General features: G+C 46.1%; 1 protein-coding gene across 1 annotated transcript in view; it reads right to left on the reverse strand.

The window, feature by feature from the left end:
- Positions 1-4,668: 4,668 nt before the first annotated feature.
- Positions 4,669-16,159, reverse strand: part of LOC138528218 (extracellular calcium-sensing receptor-like) — a 181,295-nt gene continuing 169,804 nt past the window's right edge. Inside the window, exon 6 of the mRNA XM_069639674.1 lies at positions 4,669-5,591. Coding sequence (XP_069495775.1) covers positions 4,669-5,591 — 923 coding nt within the window. The remainder of the gene's footprint in view (positions 5,592-16,159) is intronic.

Below are 16,159 nucleotides of genomic sequence, written 5' to 3' on the forward strand. Positions count from 1 at the left end.
GAATGGTTGAGCATGTCAAAGGCAGAAGATAGATCGAGGAGAATGATAACAGCAGGAGAGTTGGAGTCAAGGTTTGCGAGCATGTCTTCACTGGTGTTCAGGAGAGCAGTTGCCATTCCTCTGGATGCCCGAAATCCAGATTGATGGTTGTGGAGGCAACCAACAAGTTCAGTATGAAGGATAAGTTTGGGGAGAACCAACTTCTCAGAGATTTTGCCCATGAAGGGGGGTGGAGGAAATAGGGCAGTAGTTAGACAGGCAGGAGTGGTCTGCAGACGGCTTTTTTAGGTATGAGTGCACATGGGAATGCTTGCGGGATAGAGGGAAACAGCCTGTGGCAAAGGAGTGGTTACAGAAATTGGCATGGCCGAGAGAGGAGATATTGGCCCTCATTACAACACCGGCGCTAAACCATGGCGCTATTAGCACCATGGTTGGTGCTGGTGTTGTAACGAGTCCGCCATGGTGAAATGGGGAAATACCGCCCCATTCCAAGGTTGGTGGGGCGGTATTTCCCCATTTCCCCATGGCCCTTCCCCATTCCCATTTTTGCCCCATAGGGCTCAATGGGAATGGGGAAGGCGGTAATTACGGTACCGCAAATTGCGGTACCGTAATTGCCTGCAAGGTCCCTGTGCGGGTCCCTACTTTAACGGCTGGTCCTGACCAGCCGTTAAGGTCGGGTCCCGCAAAGGGACCTCGTAGTAAGGCGCTAAGTGGTTAACGGCGCCGCAGCCTTTTACGGCGCCGTTAACCACTTAGCACCAGGGTCGTAATGAGGCCCATTGTCCTTAAAGGTTCTAGAAGAGCAGGGGAGCACTTGTTTGGACGAGAGTTTCATCAAGCAGACAACTTTGGAGAGATCATCAGGTTCAATGGGCAGACGTTGGGAGAAGGTGGGTGGTGGGGGGGTGCCAAGAGAGGGGGGATGAAGGAGTGGAGATGGGGGGTAGAGAGTGCGACAAGATGTCCCTAGTTTTTTATGTAAAGTGGAAGGCCTTGGCGGTGCAAAGAGCGTGGGAAGGAAGGACAGAAGTGGAGCCTGCAGTTGGATTGGTGAGTTCCTTGCAGATTTTGAAGAGTTCAGCCATGTTGTTGGTGGCTCCAGAGATGCAGGCTTGGATGTAGGCCCTCTTCCTGGAGCCAATAGAGAAATTATATTGCCTTTGAAGCAGGCGACAGGCCAGTTTGACAGAGGATAAGCCAAAGGTCTGCCACTTCCGTTCAGCAACTTTGCACTTACGGTGCAGAGAAGCTAGGTCAGAATCATACCAGCTGTTGAGCTTGGAGGCTAGCTTCTGGCAGATCCTCATGACAATGGCAAGGATATCAAGGGTTTTAGAGATGGAGATGTGAAGGCTAGCAAGGGCAGAGTCAGAGAGAGAGTCAGAAAAAGGGCTGGGATGCAAGTGGAGGCAAAAGCAGCGACTGACACTCGCTTCATCGGTCGAATGACGGAGAAAGAGATTGACAGTGCGGTGCAGCAGCTCAGACAGAGGGCCAAGGGTCCCCAAGTGGGATTAGAGGAGGGAGTGGTCTGACCAGGAGAGAGGGGCGGTGAGCAGGTTAGAGATAGGCATGTCGACAGAGATGAAGGCATCAAGAGTATGACTGGCTAGGTGGGTCGGGTCAGAAGGAGGAATACGAAGAGAGAAGGACTCACAGAGGTCACGGAACCATGAATGCCTGGATCAGGAGAGTCGAGGTAGATATTGAAGTCCCCAAGGAGGGGGAATTTGGAACTAGAGGTTAAGAGGGAGGAGGTGAGGTTGGCCCATTCAAAGAGCAAAAGAGGGATAGGGTCAGGGGGCCTGTAGATGGTAGCGATGGCGAGTGAGAGAGTAGGGGAGTCCCTGAGCCTGCATACAAGGCATTCAAAGGAGATGTAGGATTTAGTAGGTATGATAGAAGCAGGGGCCCACTCAGGGAAGATCAGAGTCACTCCACCTCCCGGCCGGTTGGGCCTGGGTTTGGAGATGAGTTTGTAGCCATCAGGATGGAGAGTGTTGAGAGCAGTGATAGAGCTGGCATCGAACCACGTCTTGGTAAGGGCGAGGATATTGAGGTCAAAGTCTTCAAGAAGGAGACAGATGTCAAAGGAGTGTTTGACAGCAGAACAAGCATTCAGAGTGGCTAAGTGAAGTTGGTTACCACCTTTGAAGTTTTCTGAGGAGGGGTACAGGAGCATAGTACACCCATCGGAAGTGGTGGTGAGGTTAGAGAGGAGGAGGGGGGAGTAACAGGAGTGGGGGGAGTTAGAGAGGGCAGGCGCTGGTTGATAAGGAGAAGAGTAGCTTGAGAGCCTTGGGCCATGACAGTGCTGTTGTGATAGACGTTAATGATGCATCTAGAGAATGACAAGTAGGTCAAGAGTGCTTCCCATCTGGTGCCACTATTAATGCGTGAAGAGGAGAAAGGGAAGAGAGTATAGAGCATGTGGGGAGTCCAAAGTTCTGGGGAGGAGACAGAGAAGAGGATGTTGGTGATAGTCTGCCTGGAAGTAGCATTGATGTAGGTATCAGTAATAGTTAGGCCAGGTTTGGAGGCCAAGGGGTCTTTTTCTAGCTTCTTTCTTCCAAACTTCAAGGGAGGGATAGGATAGGTGATAGAGAAGTAGTTACAGTAGATAGGGGAGATAGAGAGCACCATGCAGATAGCATAGGGGACAGAGATAGATAGGGAAGCTGCACAGTGTACAAATGTCTCACCAGGTGGCCTAGCCGCCGAGCAGGCACAGATGAAGGAGGTGCTTTGACAGGAGATGCTCAAGGAACCAGAATATCAGGTACTGGTCTGAGTGAACACTAAATACAGCTGTAGCCAAACATGTGCAAGTGTAGAGGCACTTCTAAGTGCAACAATCCATCAGAGCACTAAAAATGCAGCAGAAAACCAACAAACAATGTGCACGTTTAGAGGCACTTCTAAGTGCAACAATCCATCGGAGCACTAAAAATGCAGCAGAAAACCAACAAACAATGTGCAAGTTTAGAGGCACCTCTAAGTGCAACAATCAATCAATGCACTAAGAGTGCAGCAGAAAATAATCACTGCGCAAGTTTGAGACACAGCAGGGATCAGGATTCAGGCGGTGCCTGGATCACATCAAGATTCGGAACATACAGGAAAATAACATGTTAGATGAGGGAGAAGAGGCAAAAGTAATTTGTGAGAGTTTGGTACACAGGGATTGCGCAGTGAGAGGGAATAATAGGTATGGCCGAGGTTACAGAGGCAACACAGAATAATAAAAGGGTCCTGAATATAGGGACGCAGAGACCAGTAGGAGAAGAACAGCATGAGAAACAGTTGAGGCAGAGAGGCCTAACAGTGGACAGACACATCTGTACAGGTGAATCTCCATAGAGATGTGCTCAAAAGGGTAGGCCTGGAGCTAAGGGGATCCCACAAATTAAAACAAGTAGAGGTAGCATGCAGTAGTGTGTGATAGAGCTACTAGGAATGAACACAGCAGATTTGAGAAGCATAAGTCCAGGAGGCAGCAGACAGTGATGAAAATGGAGGATGTGTCATCACAGCTAGATTTGAAAATACATGAAGTGGCAAAAAGGCATGCATTTTCTGAGGCAGGCAATCTGTTAAGTCTGTTAAAAGGCACTGCACAGAATGAAAATACAGCGAGTAAGATTGAGGGGGAGCAGATTGGAGGAGGCTGTGGATACACAAAGAGTGGCCTTCAGGAAAGAGGTATGGGTCGGGACTACCCAGCTTCTTGGCCAGGTGTAAGGAGAGTCAAGAGCTAAAGTATGGAGGCGGTGCCATCAGCAGGGAAGGATGCAATCATAAGCAAGGTGGGGGATGGAGTTGGTGGAAATGCCAGATGGACAGTGAGGGAGTAGCCAAGGTTGGAGGAACTCACAGCCGGACTAGTGAGGGCTGGGGGAGATCAGTATGCAGAGGGACCACTGAGGCTGGGGTGTAAGGTGATATTATGCATCTGAGAGGTGACTGGTTTACCGGTGATCAGATGGTAGTGATACCAGCTGGCAGAGCGAGGTACAGGCCGGAGAGGAGATAGGAGGCCCAGCCAGACCCGGACAGGGTAAGCCAGGGTTTTAGCTGTGGGTCTTCGTTCGGGGGCCGGCTCAGTCTACCTGCTTCCAGATGGCCACATGAAGGTCCTCCACAGCTAATCCTGATGAAGTGAGACATGCTTTGGGAGAACGAGCGATGCACTCCAGTACCTTAATATGGCGATAGCCAATATTCATTGGATAAAGCACAATGTTGAAATAATGAAAGTAGTGCCTGGCTCTCTCCCAGCGCTCACTTGCTCAAGGAATGGAGCTCGTCATCAGTGGTATTAAGGTGACTACTTCGAGAACAGCACAACATGAGAATGGATGCAGGCCTGGACACAAAGAGGTTAGCTGTGGCAGAGAGATAGGCTTCACACGTGTAGTGATATTTTAACCATTCCGTTCTATTTCTCTTTCTCTCTCTGTCTTCTGTATCTTTGTCTCTCCTGTTCAACATTTCTGACTATTCGTATGATGAACAGTATTTGTATCTACTGCAATTTTCAATTCCATAGAATGATTAATGAAGCTTTATTTGTTGCCAGTATTGTGAGCCATCAAAAAAAAGACATCAATTTCAGGAATCATTTGTCTCTGTTGACATATCTAACAATAGTCACTATGATCATCATTCTTTTTTCTTACTGCCAAATTGTGATTTTCCCACTAAATGTTGCTTGGTGTTCCTTTCTGGCCTCACCAGAATGATATAGCATTTTGGAATGAATATACAGCCAAGCAGTCCAGCGCTGGAGCACAGGATGGCAAACACCTCCACGGCCACCATGTACTTCCCCCGCGTGCTCAGGTACGCTGGGATGAAGGAGATCCAGACACTGACAAACACCAGCATACTGAAGGTGATCAGCTTGGCCTCGTTGAAGCTTCCAGGGAGATTCCTGGAGAGAAAGGCCACGATGAAGCTGACGGTGGCGAGGAGGCCCATGTATCCCAGCATGCAGTAGAAGAAGATGGCGTCTCCTTCGTTACACTCAAAGATTATCTTCTCCTTATAAGATGTCATGTTTAGTTCTGGAAATGGTGGAGAATTTAATAACCATACAACAAAAACAAGAACTTGCAACAACGTGCAGAAAAAAACGATACTGATCGGAGTCTTTGATCCCAGCCACCTCCTTGCTGGGCTGTTAGGATCTGTAGCCTGGAAGGCAATAACAACAATCACAGTTTTTGCCAGAATACAAGAGACACTGACAGTAAAAACAATTCCAAACACTGTTTGTCGGAGCACACATGTGACCTTCTTTGGACTTCCGATGAATAGGAATGAGCAGAGGAAACAGAGCATCAGGGACAGGAGCAGGAGGTAACTGAGTTCACGGTTGTTGGCTTTTACAATAGGAGTGTCTCCAAACTTGATGAACACACAGAGGAGAGAAGCAGTGAGAAATGTCATTGTGGTGGCAGAGATGGCAAGTGTCAGACCCAGTGGCTCATGAAACGTCAGGAACTCAATATCCTTCTGGGTGCATTCATCATGTCTCTCATTTGACCATTGGTTTTCAAAACATTTTAAGCATTTCACTGCATCTAAAAAAGAGAGCAATTCAATGGTTGTATAGATAAACTGAACATTGAAGATGTCTACATATAGTCATAACAAGTGGTTAGAAATGTTGCACGTTTCTCAAATAACACATTGCACCAATACTAAGTTGCACACAGTGTTTCCTCTATTCCATTCAGGTTTTCGGTATAAGATTACACAGATGGCCTCAAACTCACTGTCACAGTTACGGTACAGGGTTAGGAGAATACAATAGAGTAATATGAAGTATCTTGAAGTGTGGGAGGCCAATGACAAAAGGAGGAATATTCAGCAGGTAAGTATCTTGATCATAAGAAACTTCGGTACATCACAGAGTAAGTCAGATGGGAGAAAAGATACCGGATATCGCATATGGCAGCAACTGCCCCAACAGTGGGGTGCATATCACAGTTGTACAGGGCAGGAATATGCAGTCGCCAGGAACCCACATCAGATGTGGTTTGTGTGAAGTAGAACTGAGGGTGGTGGATGCTGCACGCTTTATTTGTTTGTTTGTTTATTTATAATGCACGCCAGACCCGAGGGTATCAGGGCGCAGAGGGTACAAGAAGACTTCCAGCTTAGGTTACAGAGTGGCATATAAGATAGAGATCTAGAAGTACAGACACAATATCCATAATATGCAGGAAAAGTAAGTACAAGTCACGATATACAGATATAATATACAAATGTACAGGATGGCATATATAATGAGTTATATAATCATGGAAATAACAATGTACAACAGGAGGCATAAATAGATGGCACTATGCAACTATTTGCACTAAGGGTGAGATGGGCGGCAGGAAAATTAATGGTCATTGTCTTTAAGCCAGTTAATGAGATTCTGTCTCAAGTTAATGAATGTTTGGTCGGCTCGCAATGGGGGTGGCAAGGAGTTCCACAGCTGGGCTGTCTTAACTGGGAAGCTGCTACCCCCGACTTTGGATAATTTGAATCTTGGCACAGAAAGACAATTGGTATTGACTGCTCTAGTGAGCCTGCTTTTGGATTTTCTGTTGATTCTTTCTATCAGGTAATAAGGCGCCCCATTATTTAAGCATTTCAGAGTGAGTGAGGTCGTTTTCAGTTGGATTTTGTCACTAGTCGATAGCCAGTTGTGTTGTCTCCTCAACTCTGAGATAAGCTCTTTCCTTGCTATACCTAGAGCAGTTCTCGGGCATTGTTCTGGAGGGTTTGTATTCTCTTGATAAGGTATTTATTGGCACCAATGTATAGGGAGTTACAGTAGTCCAATTTGGACAGGATAATCGCTCTGGCCAGGATAATGGAGCTGTTCGTAGAAAGGAAAGGTTTGCCCGCTCTGATTAGTTTACATATATAAGCGGTAGACGAGGCTAGTATATTGAGTTGTTTAGTAAGTGTAAGAGTAGAATCAAGGTAAAAACCTAGGGTTTTTACTTCATTGGCGACTTTAATCGGGTTCCCATCGATGATGAAGGAGGTGTATTTAGGGTCTAATCTTTTGAGATGGGAGGTGGTGCCTAGGATAATGAGCACAGTTTTGTCATCATTCAGGCAGAGACCATGGGAATCCCTCCATGCCTGAATGATGCTGTAAACTGTTTACCAAGTCAAAACCTTATCATAATCCCCAGCAAGTGGTAGGAGAATCTGGGTATCATCTGCATAGTTAGTGTAGGTGATACCAATATGGTCCAGATCATCAAAAAGGGGCTTGGTAAAAATGTTATACAAAGTCGGTGAGACACACGTGCCCTGAGGCATCCCACATGTAATGGGGATGGGGTCTGCAGTAGCTGAAGGAGAGAACACTCTCATAGTCCTGTTACTAAGGAATGATTGTATCCAGACTATGGCTTCTTTGGAAAAATGAGCTGCAAAATCCAGGTGACTACATAAGACCTTGTGGTACACCAGGTCAAATGCAGCCGAGAGGTCCATAAGGGGAAGCAATGCTGATTTTCCCTCGTCTCTGACTTCATCGATTTGGGTCTTGAGATCAATTAATGCTGTTTCCGTGCCATGTTGTGGCCGAAAACCTGATTGGCGGGCTCCTAGAAGATGGTTAAGTTCCAGTAACTTCTGGATTTGGAGACACCTAGACACCTTGTCTAGAATTTTAAGGAGAAATGGCACTGTTGTGATGGGCTTGTAATTAGTCGGTATGGTTGGGTCTAATGTTTGATTCTTAAGGAGAGGGAGTACCCAGGACTCTTTGACGTTGCTTGGGATAGTGCCTGAAGAGAAAGAGGCATCAACAAGTTTTGAAATGAAAGGTGGTAGGTCTCTTACAGCATCCTTAATTAGTTGTGCTGGACATTGGTCACCCAGGCAATTCGACGGTTTGAGAGAAAGTACAACCTTCTCGACCTCGAGAATGGAAATATTGGAGAAGCTGAAATGGGGTAGATGTTTGTGAGCAGAGGTGGGGGGCATGGGAGTAATGTTAGGTGAGGTTGTGGATGTTAAGGAGGCTTTCTTTAGTGTAATCTTATCCTGGAGGGTGGAGACCTTATTGACTAGAGCATGCTGAATATTGGAACACCAAGTTTTATCTTTACACAACTGTCTTGTTCTTGGATTGGTGTTTCTAATTCTTTTAAGATTACAAATAATTCCTTTATTCTGGAATTGGCTTGCAGGATTCTATTGTTATATGCTTCTTGTTTCGGCAGGAGAATGGCTTTCATATATTGAGATGATATATTGATTAGGTTAGTTTTGTTATCAGTAGAGGGTAGTAACCTCCAAGCAGATTCACATTTTCTCTTCTCTTTTCCCAGATCTTTTAAGTGTTTGGTTAACCAGGAGTTAAAGTGGCTTTTGGGCTTGCTGTTTCTCAATTTAAGGGCGGCAATGGCGTCAAGAGTAGTAGTCATAATTGTGTTAAATTCATCAACTAACGAATTAGGTTCCATGATGTCAGGTAATGAATTAAGGGTGGGTAGGATATGGGGTGAAAGTTTATCTAGCATGATATTCCTTTTGTTTCTGGTTAGTATGGGTGGAGAGGATAAAGTCAACTTAGTGGTAGGTCTATTGGAAGCCAAGATAAATGACAGATGGTAGTGGCCTGTCCAGACTTGAGGGGCGATGGAGGTAATCAAGCATTACAATTATAATCTGCCACCCAGTCAAGTATTCTCCCTTTGTTATGAGTTTGTGAGGTCAATCTCTGGGTGAAGCCAAGTTCTGCCAAGGTCTTGGCCACAGTAGTTGCTTGTTGGTCTTTAGGGTCATTTAAACCCAGATTGAAATCCCCCAGCAACAGGACTTGTGAGGTACTTTTTAGATTTTTAGAAAGTATGGTGGAAATATCTTTATCAAACGAGCCTATATGACCTGGCGGTCTATAAATAAGATTAATGTTGAGGGTATGGGAGTTGAGGGTAGGTATTTTGACTGAGAGGGATTTACAGGATTTGATGTGTAAGGAAGGGACTAATCTCATAAATAGGTTAGATTTACCAATAAAGGCTATGCCTCCTCCTCTTGACTCATCTCTGCCTGCTCTCAGAATAGTATACTTGTCTGGGACTGCTAACGTGATGCCGGGACCTGCTGCAGCATGAAGCCAGGATTCAGTGATGGCCAGGAAGTCATAATTTTCTGGTACAATCAGGTCAGCTATCTCCGTTCTGTGCATGACTAAGGATCTTGCATTGATTAAGGCCCCCTTAAAGCCTGATTCAGAGCTGATTAGGGAGGGGGGGATAGGGTAATGGAAGTAGCTCTTGCGACCTGTGAACCAGAGTGGTGCTTAGATTTTTGGACTTTTATGTGAGGTATGAAAGGATGAGTTGTAGTGGTATTTTGTCTATTAGATAGGCTTTTTCTCTGGTTGTCTATGATAGTTGTGGAACTGGCAGGAGGTTCAAATATTTTGGCCAGTCGAGAGCAGAGCCTAAGGTTTCTGGTGGCAATATTACAGGGACTATTGAGGTTGGGTGGTCCCTGGGGGAGGTTCAATTTACTTAATGATTGTCCATGAGCCAGATTGTTAGGAGAGGGTACTGTGGGTAGAATAGTCGAAGACGTTTCCATAATAAATGTAGTGTGAAGAAGAGGTGGTCGAGGGGTAGCTAGTCTGGACAGGCAAGTTAATAAACCTATTGTAAATAGGGTGCCTAAGGAGCCTATATTTACCACGGTAGTGTGCATAGTACCTAGGGTCAAGTATGGCACAGCATAACACTATGGCACAATAGTATAGCACAGTACTATGTGACAGAATGGTATTTAGTTTAGTGCTGAGGCTGTGTACTTATAACGTTACACTGTACAATGTGGTGAGGGTAACACAGTAAATATCCCGCTAAATGTGTTGGCAATTGATAGATCTAGTCAATCGTGAATAACTAGATGTAGACAAATCTATTACGTATGTTGTAGGCCTACAGTCAACAATAGTAAATGTCTGGGGTATTGAATGATAGTGCCATCAGTTTTAGAAATCAACAAAAGTAAGGCTAAGTAAGGTATAATCGGCTAGGGGGAGTTACACATATGCCGGTATGTAAGCAGAAAGGAAATGCTGTTAGTTCAATTACTGATCGTAGATTGGGCCCTCGGGATAGCGTGTTGGAGATAAGATCATGGTATACATTGCAAATCATGCCTTGCAATACTGTAATGGTCACTGAATTGAATAATGTAATGGTCAAATGTGCAAGCCAAATCGCAATATCAGCTATATGGTGAGAATCGAGCTAGGCGCCACTATTGTAATGCAGTTGGGTAGTTTACACACATATAGTCGATGCTGGTTGAATGGGGACTCCCGGTAAGTCCCCATCCAACCAGACCTGACCCGGACCCAGACCCGGACCCGGACCCGGACCCGGACCCGGACCCGGTATTGGAGGCAGCCATGGCGCTAATAGCGCCATGGCTAACTCCAATCTCGGAATGAGGCCCATAATCTAGTTTATGGGACATCCAAATAAAATGTCAAATTGCTACTTTTGTCTCTATACTAATGTTAGTGTGCATGGTAATCAGCGTGGGATTCTTAAATGCTTCCTTGTGTCTCTTTGAAGGTGAAAGCTCTTGGCACTGCTTTTCTATGATCGATTGATATATCATTTATAATGCGCCTAGACACAAGTGTTTCAAGACGCAACCAGGCAAGGGACAACAAGACAAACAATCTTACCAGGCCTAGCATCATTTCGATTGTGCAAGTACACAGACAAGAAGTGCAGGGGAGGGATACAGGCAGAAGTGCACCCTGGGCAGCAGGTCCCTGACTTAAGTGCAAGCAGGGCTGGGCCCTTCGAGGGGAATAACACCCAAGTAGTGCAGGGCAGGCCAGGCGGCAGTGCAGGAGGGTCAGCAAGCAAGTGCAGTGGGACTAGACAGGGGGGCCTGGTGTCCTGTATGACTCAGAGGAACACCCAGCAGCACAACGGTTCAGGAGGAAGGGACGATTAGCAAAGGAGAGGCAGAGTGAAGGAAAAGGAGACAAGGAAGGTCTTGAGGAGCTTCTAGAATTTAAGAAGATGTGGCTCAAGACGGAGAGGGGCAGGGAGGCCATTCTATAGGGAGGCAATTGCAGAGGAGAGAGATCTACTACCCAGTCTCTGCTTGGAGAAGTGACTCACCTGCAGATAATTGTAAGTAGACGAGCAGAGGGCTATAAGGAGAAGATACTTAGGAAGAGAGAGTTTAAGGTAGTCAGATCCATGGCCCAGAAAGTCTTGTGGACGATGCAGAGTGTGATGCTAACATCCCAGCATGGAGTGTTAAAACGCGACCGGATCATGTTCGCTCCACTTGATGCCAGTATTATGCCCTTTAAATACCTCTTAGATTACTAATCAAATGTAATCTTAAGTGCGAGTTGCTGTATTGTTTTGTTTTAGACTACATTAGCTCAGCAGACACTTAATTGTGTTCAAGAGCTCATTTGTGCTTTGGCCTTGCAGTAAAAAGCTCTGTCCCTGCATCTAATTTGTGTTTTATCCTTGTTATCCTTGTTCAATCTGCTAAACAACCTGTTCTGATTGCTTCTTGAGTTTTTTAGAAGCAAACTTATTTTTAAATGGGATTTCCTGACTTCAAGTTACACCAAATTCAAGAAGATTATAGAGGCCAAGGATCAGGACATTTCCTGTGCCCTGTCTTCTGCCCCGGCAGCAGCACAGAAGCCACCATCAAGTATATTATAGAGGTCAAGCATCAGGACCTATCCTGTGCCCTGTCCTCTGCCCCCGCAGCAGCACAGAAGCCACCATCAAGTATATTATAGAGGCCAAGCATCAGGACCTATCCTGTTCCCTGTCTTCTACCCCCGCAGCAGCACAGAAGCCACCATCAAGTATATTATAGAGGTCAAGCATCAGGACCTATCCTGTGCCCTGTCTTCTGCTATAGAGGCCAAGCATCAGGACCTATCCTGTGCCCTGTCTTCTCCTCCTGCAGCAGCACAGAAGCCACCTTCAAGTATATTATAGAGGTCAAGCATCAGGACCTATCCTGTGCCCTGTCTTCTGCCCCTGCAGCAGCACAGAAGCCACCATCAAGTATATTATAGAGGCCAAGCATCAGGACCTATCCTGTGCCCTGTCTTCTGCCCCAGCAGCAGCACAGAAGCCACCATCAAGTATATTATAGAGGTCAAGCATCAGGACCTATCCTGTGCCCTGTCTTCTGCCCCCGCAGCAGCACAGAAGCCACCATCAAGTATATTATAGAGGCAAAGCATCAGGACCTATCCTGTGCCCTGTCTTCTGCCCCGCAGCAGCACAGAAGCCACCATTAAGTATATTATAGAGGCCAAGCATCAGGACCTATCCTGTGCCCTGTCTTCTGCCCCCGCAGCAGCACAGAAGCTACCATCAAGTATATTATAGAGGCCAAGCATCAGGACCTATCATGTGCCCTGTCTTCTGCCCCCGCAGCAGCACAGAAGCCATCATCAAGTATATTATAGAGGCCAAGCATCAGGACCTATCCTGTGCCCTGTCTTCTGACCCCGCAGCAGCACAGAAGCCACCATCAAGTATATTATAGAGGCCAAGGATCAGGACCTATCCTGTGCCCTGTCTTCTGCCTCCGCAGCAGCACAGAAGCCACCATCAAGCATTTTATAGAGGCCAAGGATCAGGACCTATCTTGTGCCCTGTCTTCTGCCCCCACAGCAGCACAGAAGCCACCATCAAGTATATTATAGAGGCCAAGCATCAGGACCTATCCTGTGCCCTGTCTTCTGCTGGACTTGTCTGCAGCATTTGATTTGATGGACCACCCTTTTTAGCCTCCACTGCAGTCTGCACCGACACTACACCTCCTAAATTCCTCGTACTGCACTGTGACACATATTTTATTTTAGTTCTCCTAGGTTCTATGGATTGGAGTCACACAGATTTGCACTCGAGCATATCAGGAGATGCCCTGAGACTCACAGATTGCCTCTAGCTTCCTTGACACTGAAGCCAATCTGGAGCTGTCATGGGCATCTCTGCGATGGACATGTGCCAATCGGAGTCAGAAAGATTTGCTTACGAGCACCTCAGAAATACTCCAGGCAGCAACGAAAGAGCTCTAATGTAGGCTCTGTGAGTTAGACAAATAAGCTAACCGCGGCTTCCCCTGTTTTGCTCCAGGGACATCTTTCCAAGCCGGCCCTATATATGTGTCTGCAAAATATGACAAACTGCCCTTGTCTTCATTACAACTTACAATGATTAACCCTGTCCAATAATGAGCAACATTCTGACGCCCTGTGAGGATTCAGGCATGGTAATAGGGACACACTACAGAACAGTAGACACACACATACAGCAATAAGTACCTTCTACGTAGCTCACTAAAAGCATGGAAGCTTGTGGGAGCTGTAGCTATGACATTGGTGTGTCTTGTTTCTTACTGACCACATCCACTAGGTCAATATAGACTCCTATCTGCCCCAAATAAACTCAACTTGCTGCAGCACTCTCCAGACCCTGGCCTAATCAGTGACCCTTTCTAATATTTACCTGGCTGCACTCACTCTGAATAGCTGCAGCATCGGCCTTCATGTGTCTGATGATTCCCTTTTTAGTCATTGTGATCATTATACACAGTTACATCTACAATACCGGATGGCCTTGGCGAGCACAAGCCTGTTGGTGATTGGCTCATTCGATGTTTGCCAGTCATCATTGCCTAAACCCCACCAATACTGATGGGTCCCATGGACCCATCCCTGTCTTCAGGACCTCCTCTTACCTTCGTCACCCAGGCAGCACATCTGGAAATCACAAGTCAATGCCACTACATAATCTGCATATTACCCTGCATATGGCATATTCAGAGGCATCGTCCCCCTGGTTATGACTTGTCAAAGAATCCCCCTTGAGTTGGCAGTAATCATGATGTCACTACTCCACCCGCAACTGTTGGGGTCACACAGGATCCTACCATACCTTGATGGAATGTCCATGCAAGGGTTAATGGAACTCGTTTATGTGACTCAAGCATGGAGTTAGTGTGTGACACCGGTTTCATGGTATTTCATCCCACTCTGCCCGGCGGGGGTAAGAGCTACAGGTGAGACACCATCTCATTTCAGAATATCCCTTCATAATAGCAGAACTAGCATTGCCTTTAACAGGCAGAGCTGAATGTAGTGCCTTGAAGCGAATGAGCAAGTAGTGTGATACAGGTTCAAGGGCAGTGTAGATTGCAATACTTAGAATGGCAACAGTAGTGCTTAAAACAGCAAAAGTATACTCAAAGCACTTCAATGCTCAAAGTGGCTCCTAGAGGCCTATATTAGCATTATATTGAAAAACAGCTACATAGCAAGGGCGTCTGCTTTTAGTAGTTTCACAACACATAGTGAGAAGTGTGTTTCTGTATTAACATACATTCATTTATTCATTCAGTTATGTAACCATTTAATATAGCAGAGCACTAACCAGCTAGACAGTTTCATCATATATCATGCATGCACGAAAAACTGCTAACATATCTTGTTTTGAGCAGGGCAGTATATTAACCCTATATCCATAGATATGACAAATAGCTACAATGAAGAGGCAGTGAAAGCAAATCTGCTTTGTTTTCTACATTGAAGACATAAACAACATCTACCTGAGACTAGCACTTTATAATTCATCAGCAAGCCGAGGGGAGGTGCTGTTCGGGAGAATTCTCAATTTGTGCTAATTTCCCTTACATTTTAAGACCCCCAGCAACTTTGCTGGATTTCTAGGATTTTATTTTTCTACCTGGGAAGAGTGAGAGCCTTTTTTCCCACTCTTTCATGTATTTTCGATGTGTGTTTTACCTTTGTGTTCTCGGGTTATGGAGTTTTAAAACAACTCCATGGGCATCATCTTTTTCTGTGTGTCACACAGCACCTTCAGTGCAGTGGCACAGGGGTGTCTTTCAGACGCCCCAATGTTTAAATACCTTCTCTGGGACTGACTACTGTCTCCCAGAGCATTTAAAGTTAAATTGACTTTACTAATCTCTTTAAATTTACTGACCCAGCACACACTATCTTCCTATAGAGTGCTGGAGGGGTTACCTAGCTTCCCCTGAGTCAAAACACTCATGTAACAGTCAAATGATACCCTTTCCTACTTTAAATGGCTGATGGCAGTGGTTTAGATGAAACTGCCATGATTTTTCCCGACCGCTAACAACGGTAGTTAAAAATTGGGTCAGCCATGTTTTTCAATATGGTGCCCAAGACCTATCTGTAAAAACAGACTCCGGTCGACTTTTTTTGCCATTTCTTTTAGGAAAGGTCCTTCTTGTGTTTGTCTCTGCGCGCCAAACCATGTTTGGTCCCTTTGTTCATTGGCCTTTGGCAGGCTTCAGTGATGAAGCCCTCCTCTGGCACTAGGGTGTCTGGGGTGGACAGAATGTGAGGGAGCTGCCCGAAACTCCCTGTGCTTAGTCTCCTAGGACACCTGAATGCCCTCTGGCGTGATTGGCTGGCTGTCCAGCAAGAACAGCCACCCTGCTTTGTGAGTGACAGCCAGGCTGGAATTAATGGGGGAAACTGTTTAAAAGCACGTTTCTAGGACTTGGAAAGCACAGTCGACCACTGGAATGAAAGAACCGAAGACGAGCTGAAGGAAGAGGACTGCTGCAACTCCTTGATGACCGGTGAAGCCCTGCTGCAGGTCCGAATTGCCGGAAACTCCAATCGTCAGAGAAGCCCTTCAAGGTTAACTTCTCCCCTTGAGTTTGGTGGGAACAACCAACTCGCAAGCCACCTGGACACCGTTCCCATCTGGTCGAATTTTCATCAGAGTGCTGTCGAAAACCGGATAGCCAGAGGGAAGGAAACCAGCTTGTGGACTTTAAGGCACTCACACCTTAAACCAATGTCTTGCTAAAGCTTTTGGCCTCATCCCTGGGCAGTGCAGGAACCTCCCGGTGTCCTCCTTCTTGTCCCCACGACCGAAGCACAGGAACAGCGACATCTACTCGAACTGCCAGGAACAACTGCCTCAGCTGCAGCTCTTCTTCATTAACAAGGTACTGTGCAAACGCGGTCCAGAAATCTTTTCGGCCATCGAGAAAGTGCGTGAATCTTTCCTCAACTACGAAGGCTTGTCTTTCCCTTAACATTCATCAAACTTTT

This window comes from Ambystoma mexicanum, chromosome 7q (genome assembly GCF_040938575.1).
Source record: "Ambystoma mexicanum isolate Mex_15411 chromosome 7q, UKY_AmexF1_1, whole genome shotgun sequence".
Taxonomy (NCBI): Eukaryota; Metazoa; Chordata; class Amphibia; order Caudata; family Ambystomatidae; genus Ambystoma; species Ambystoma mexicanum.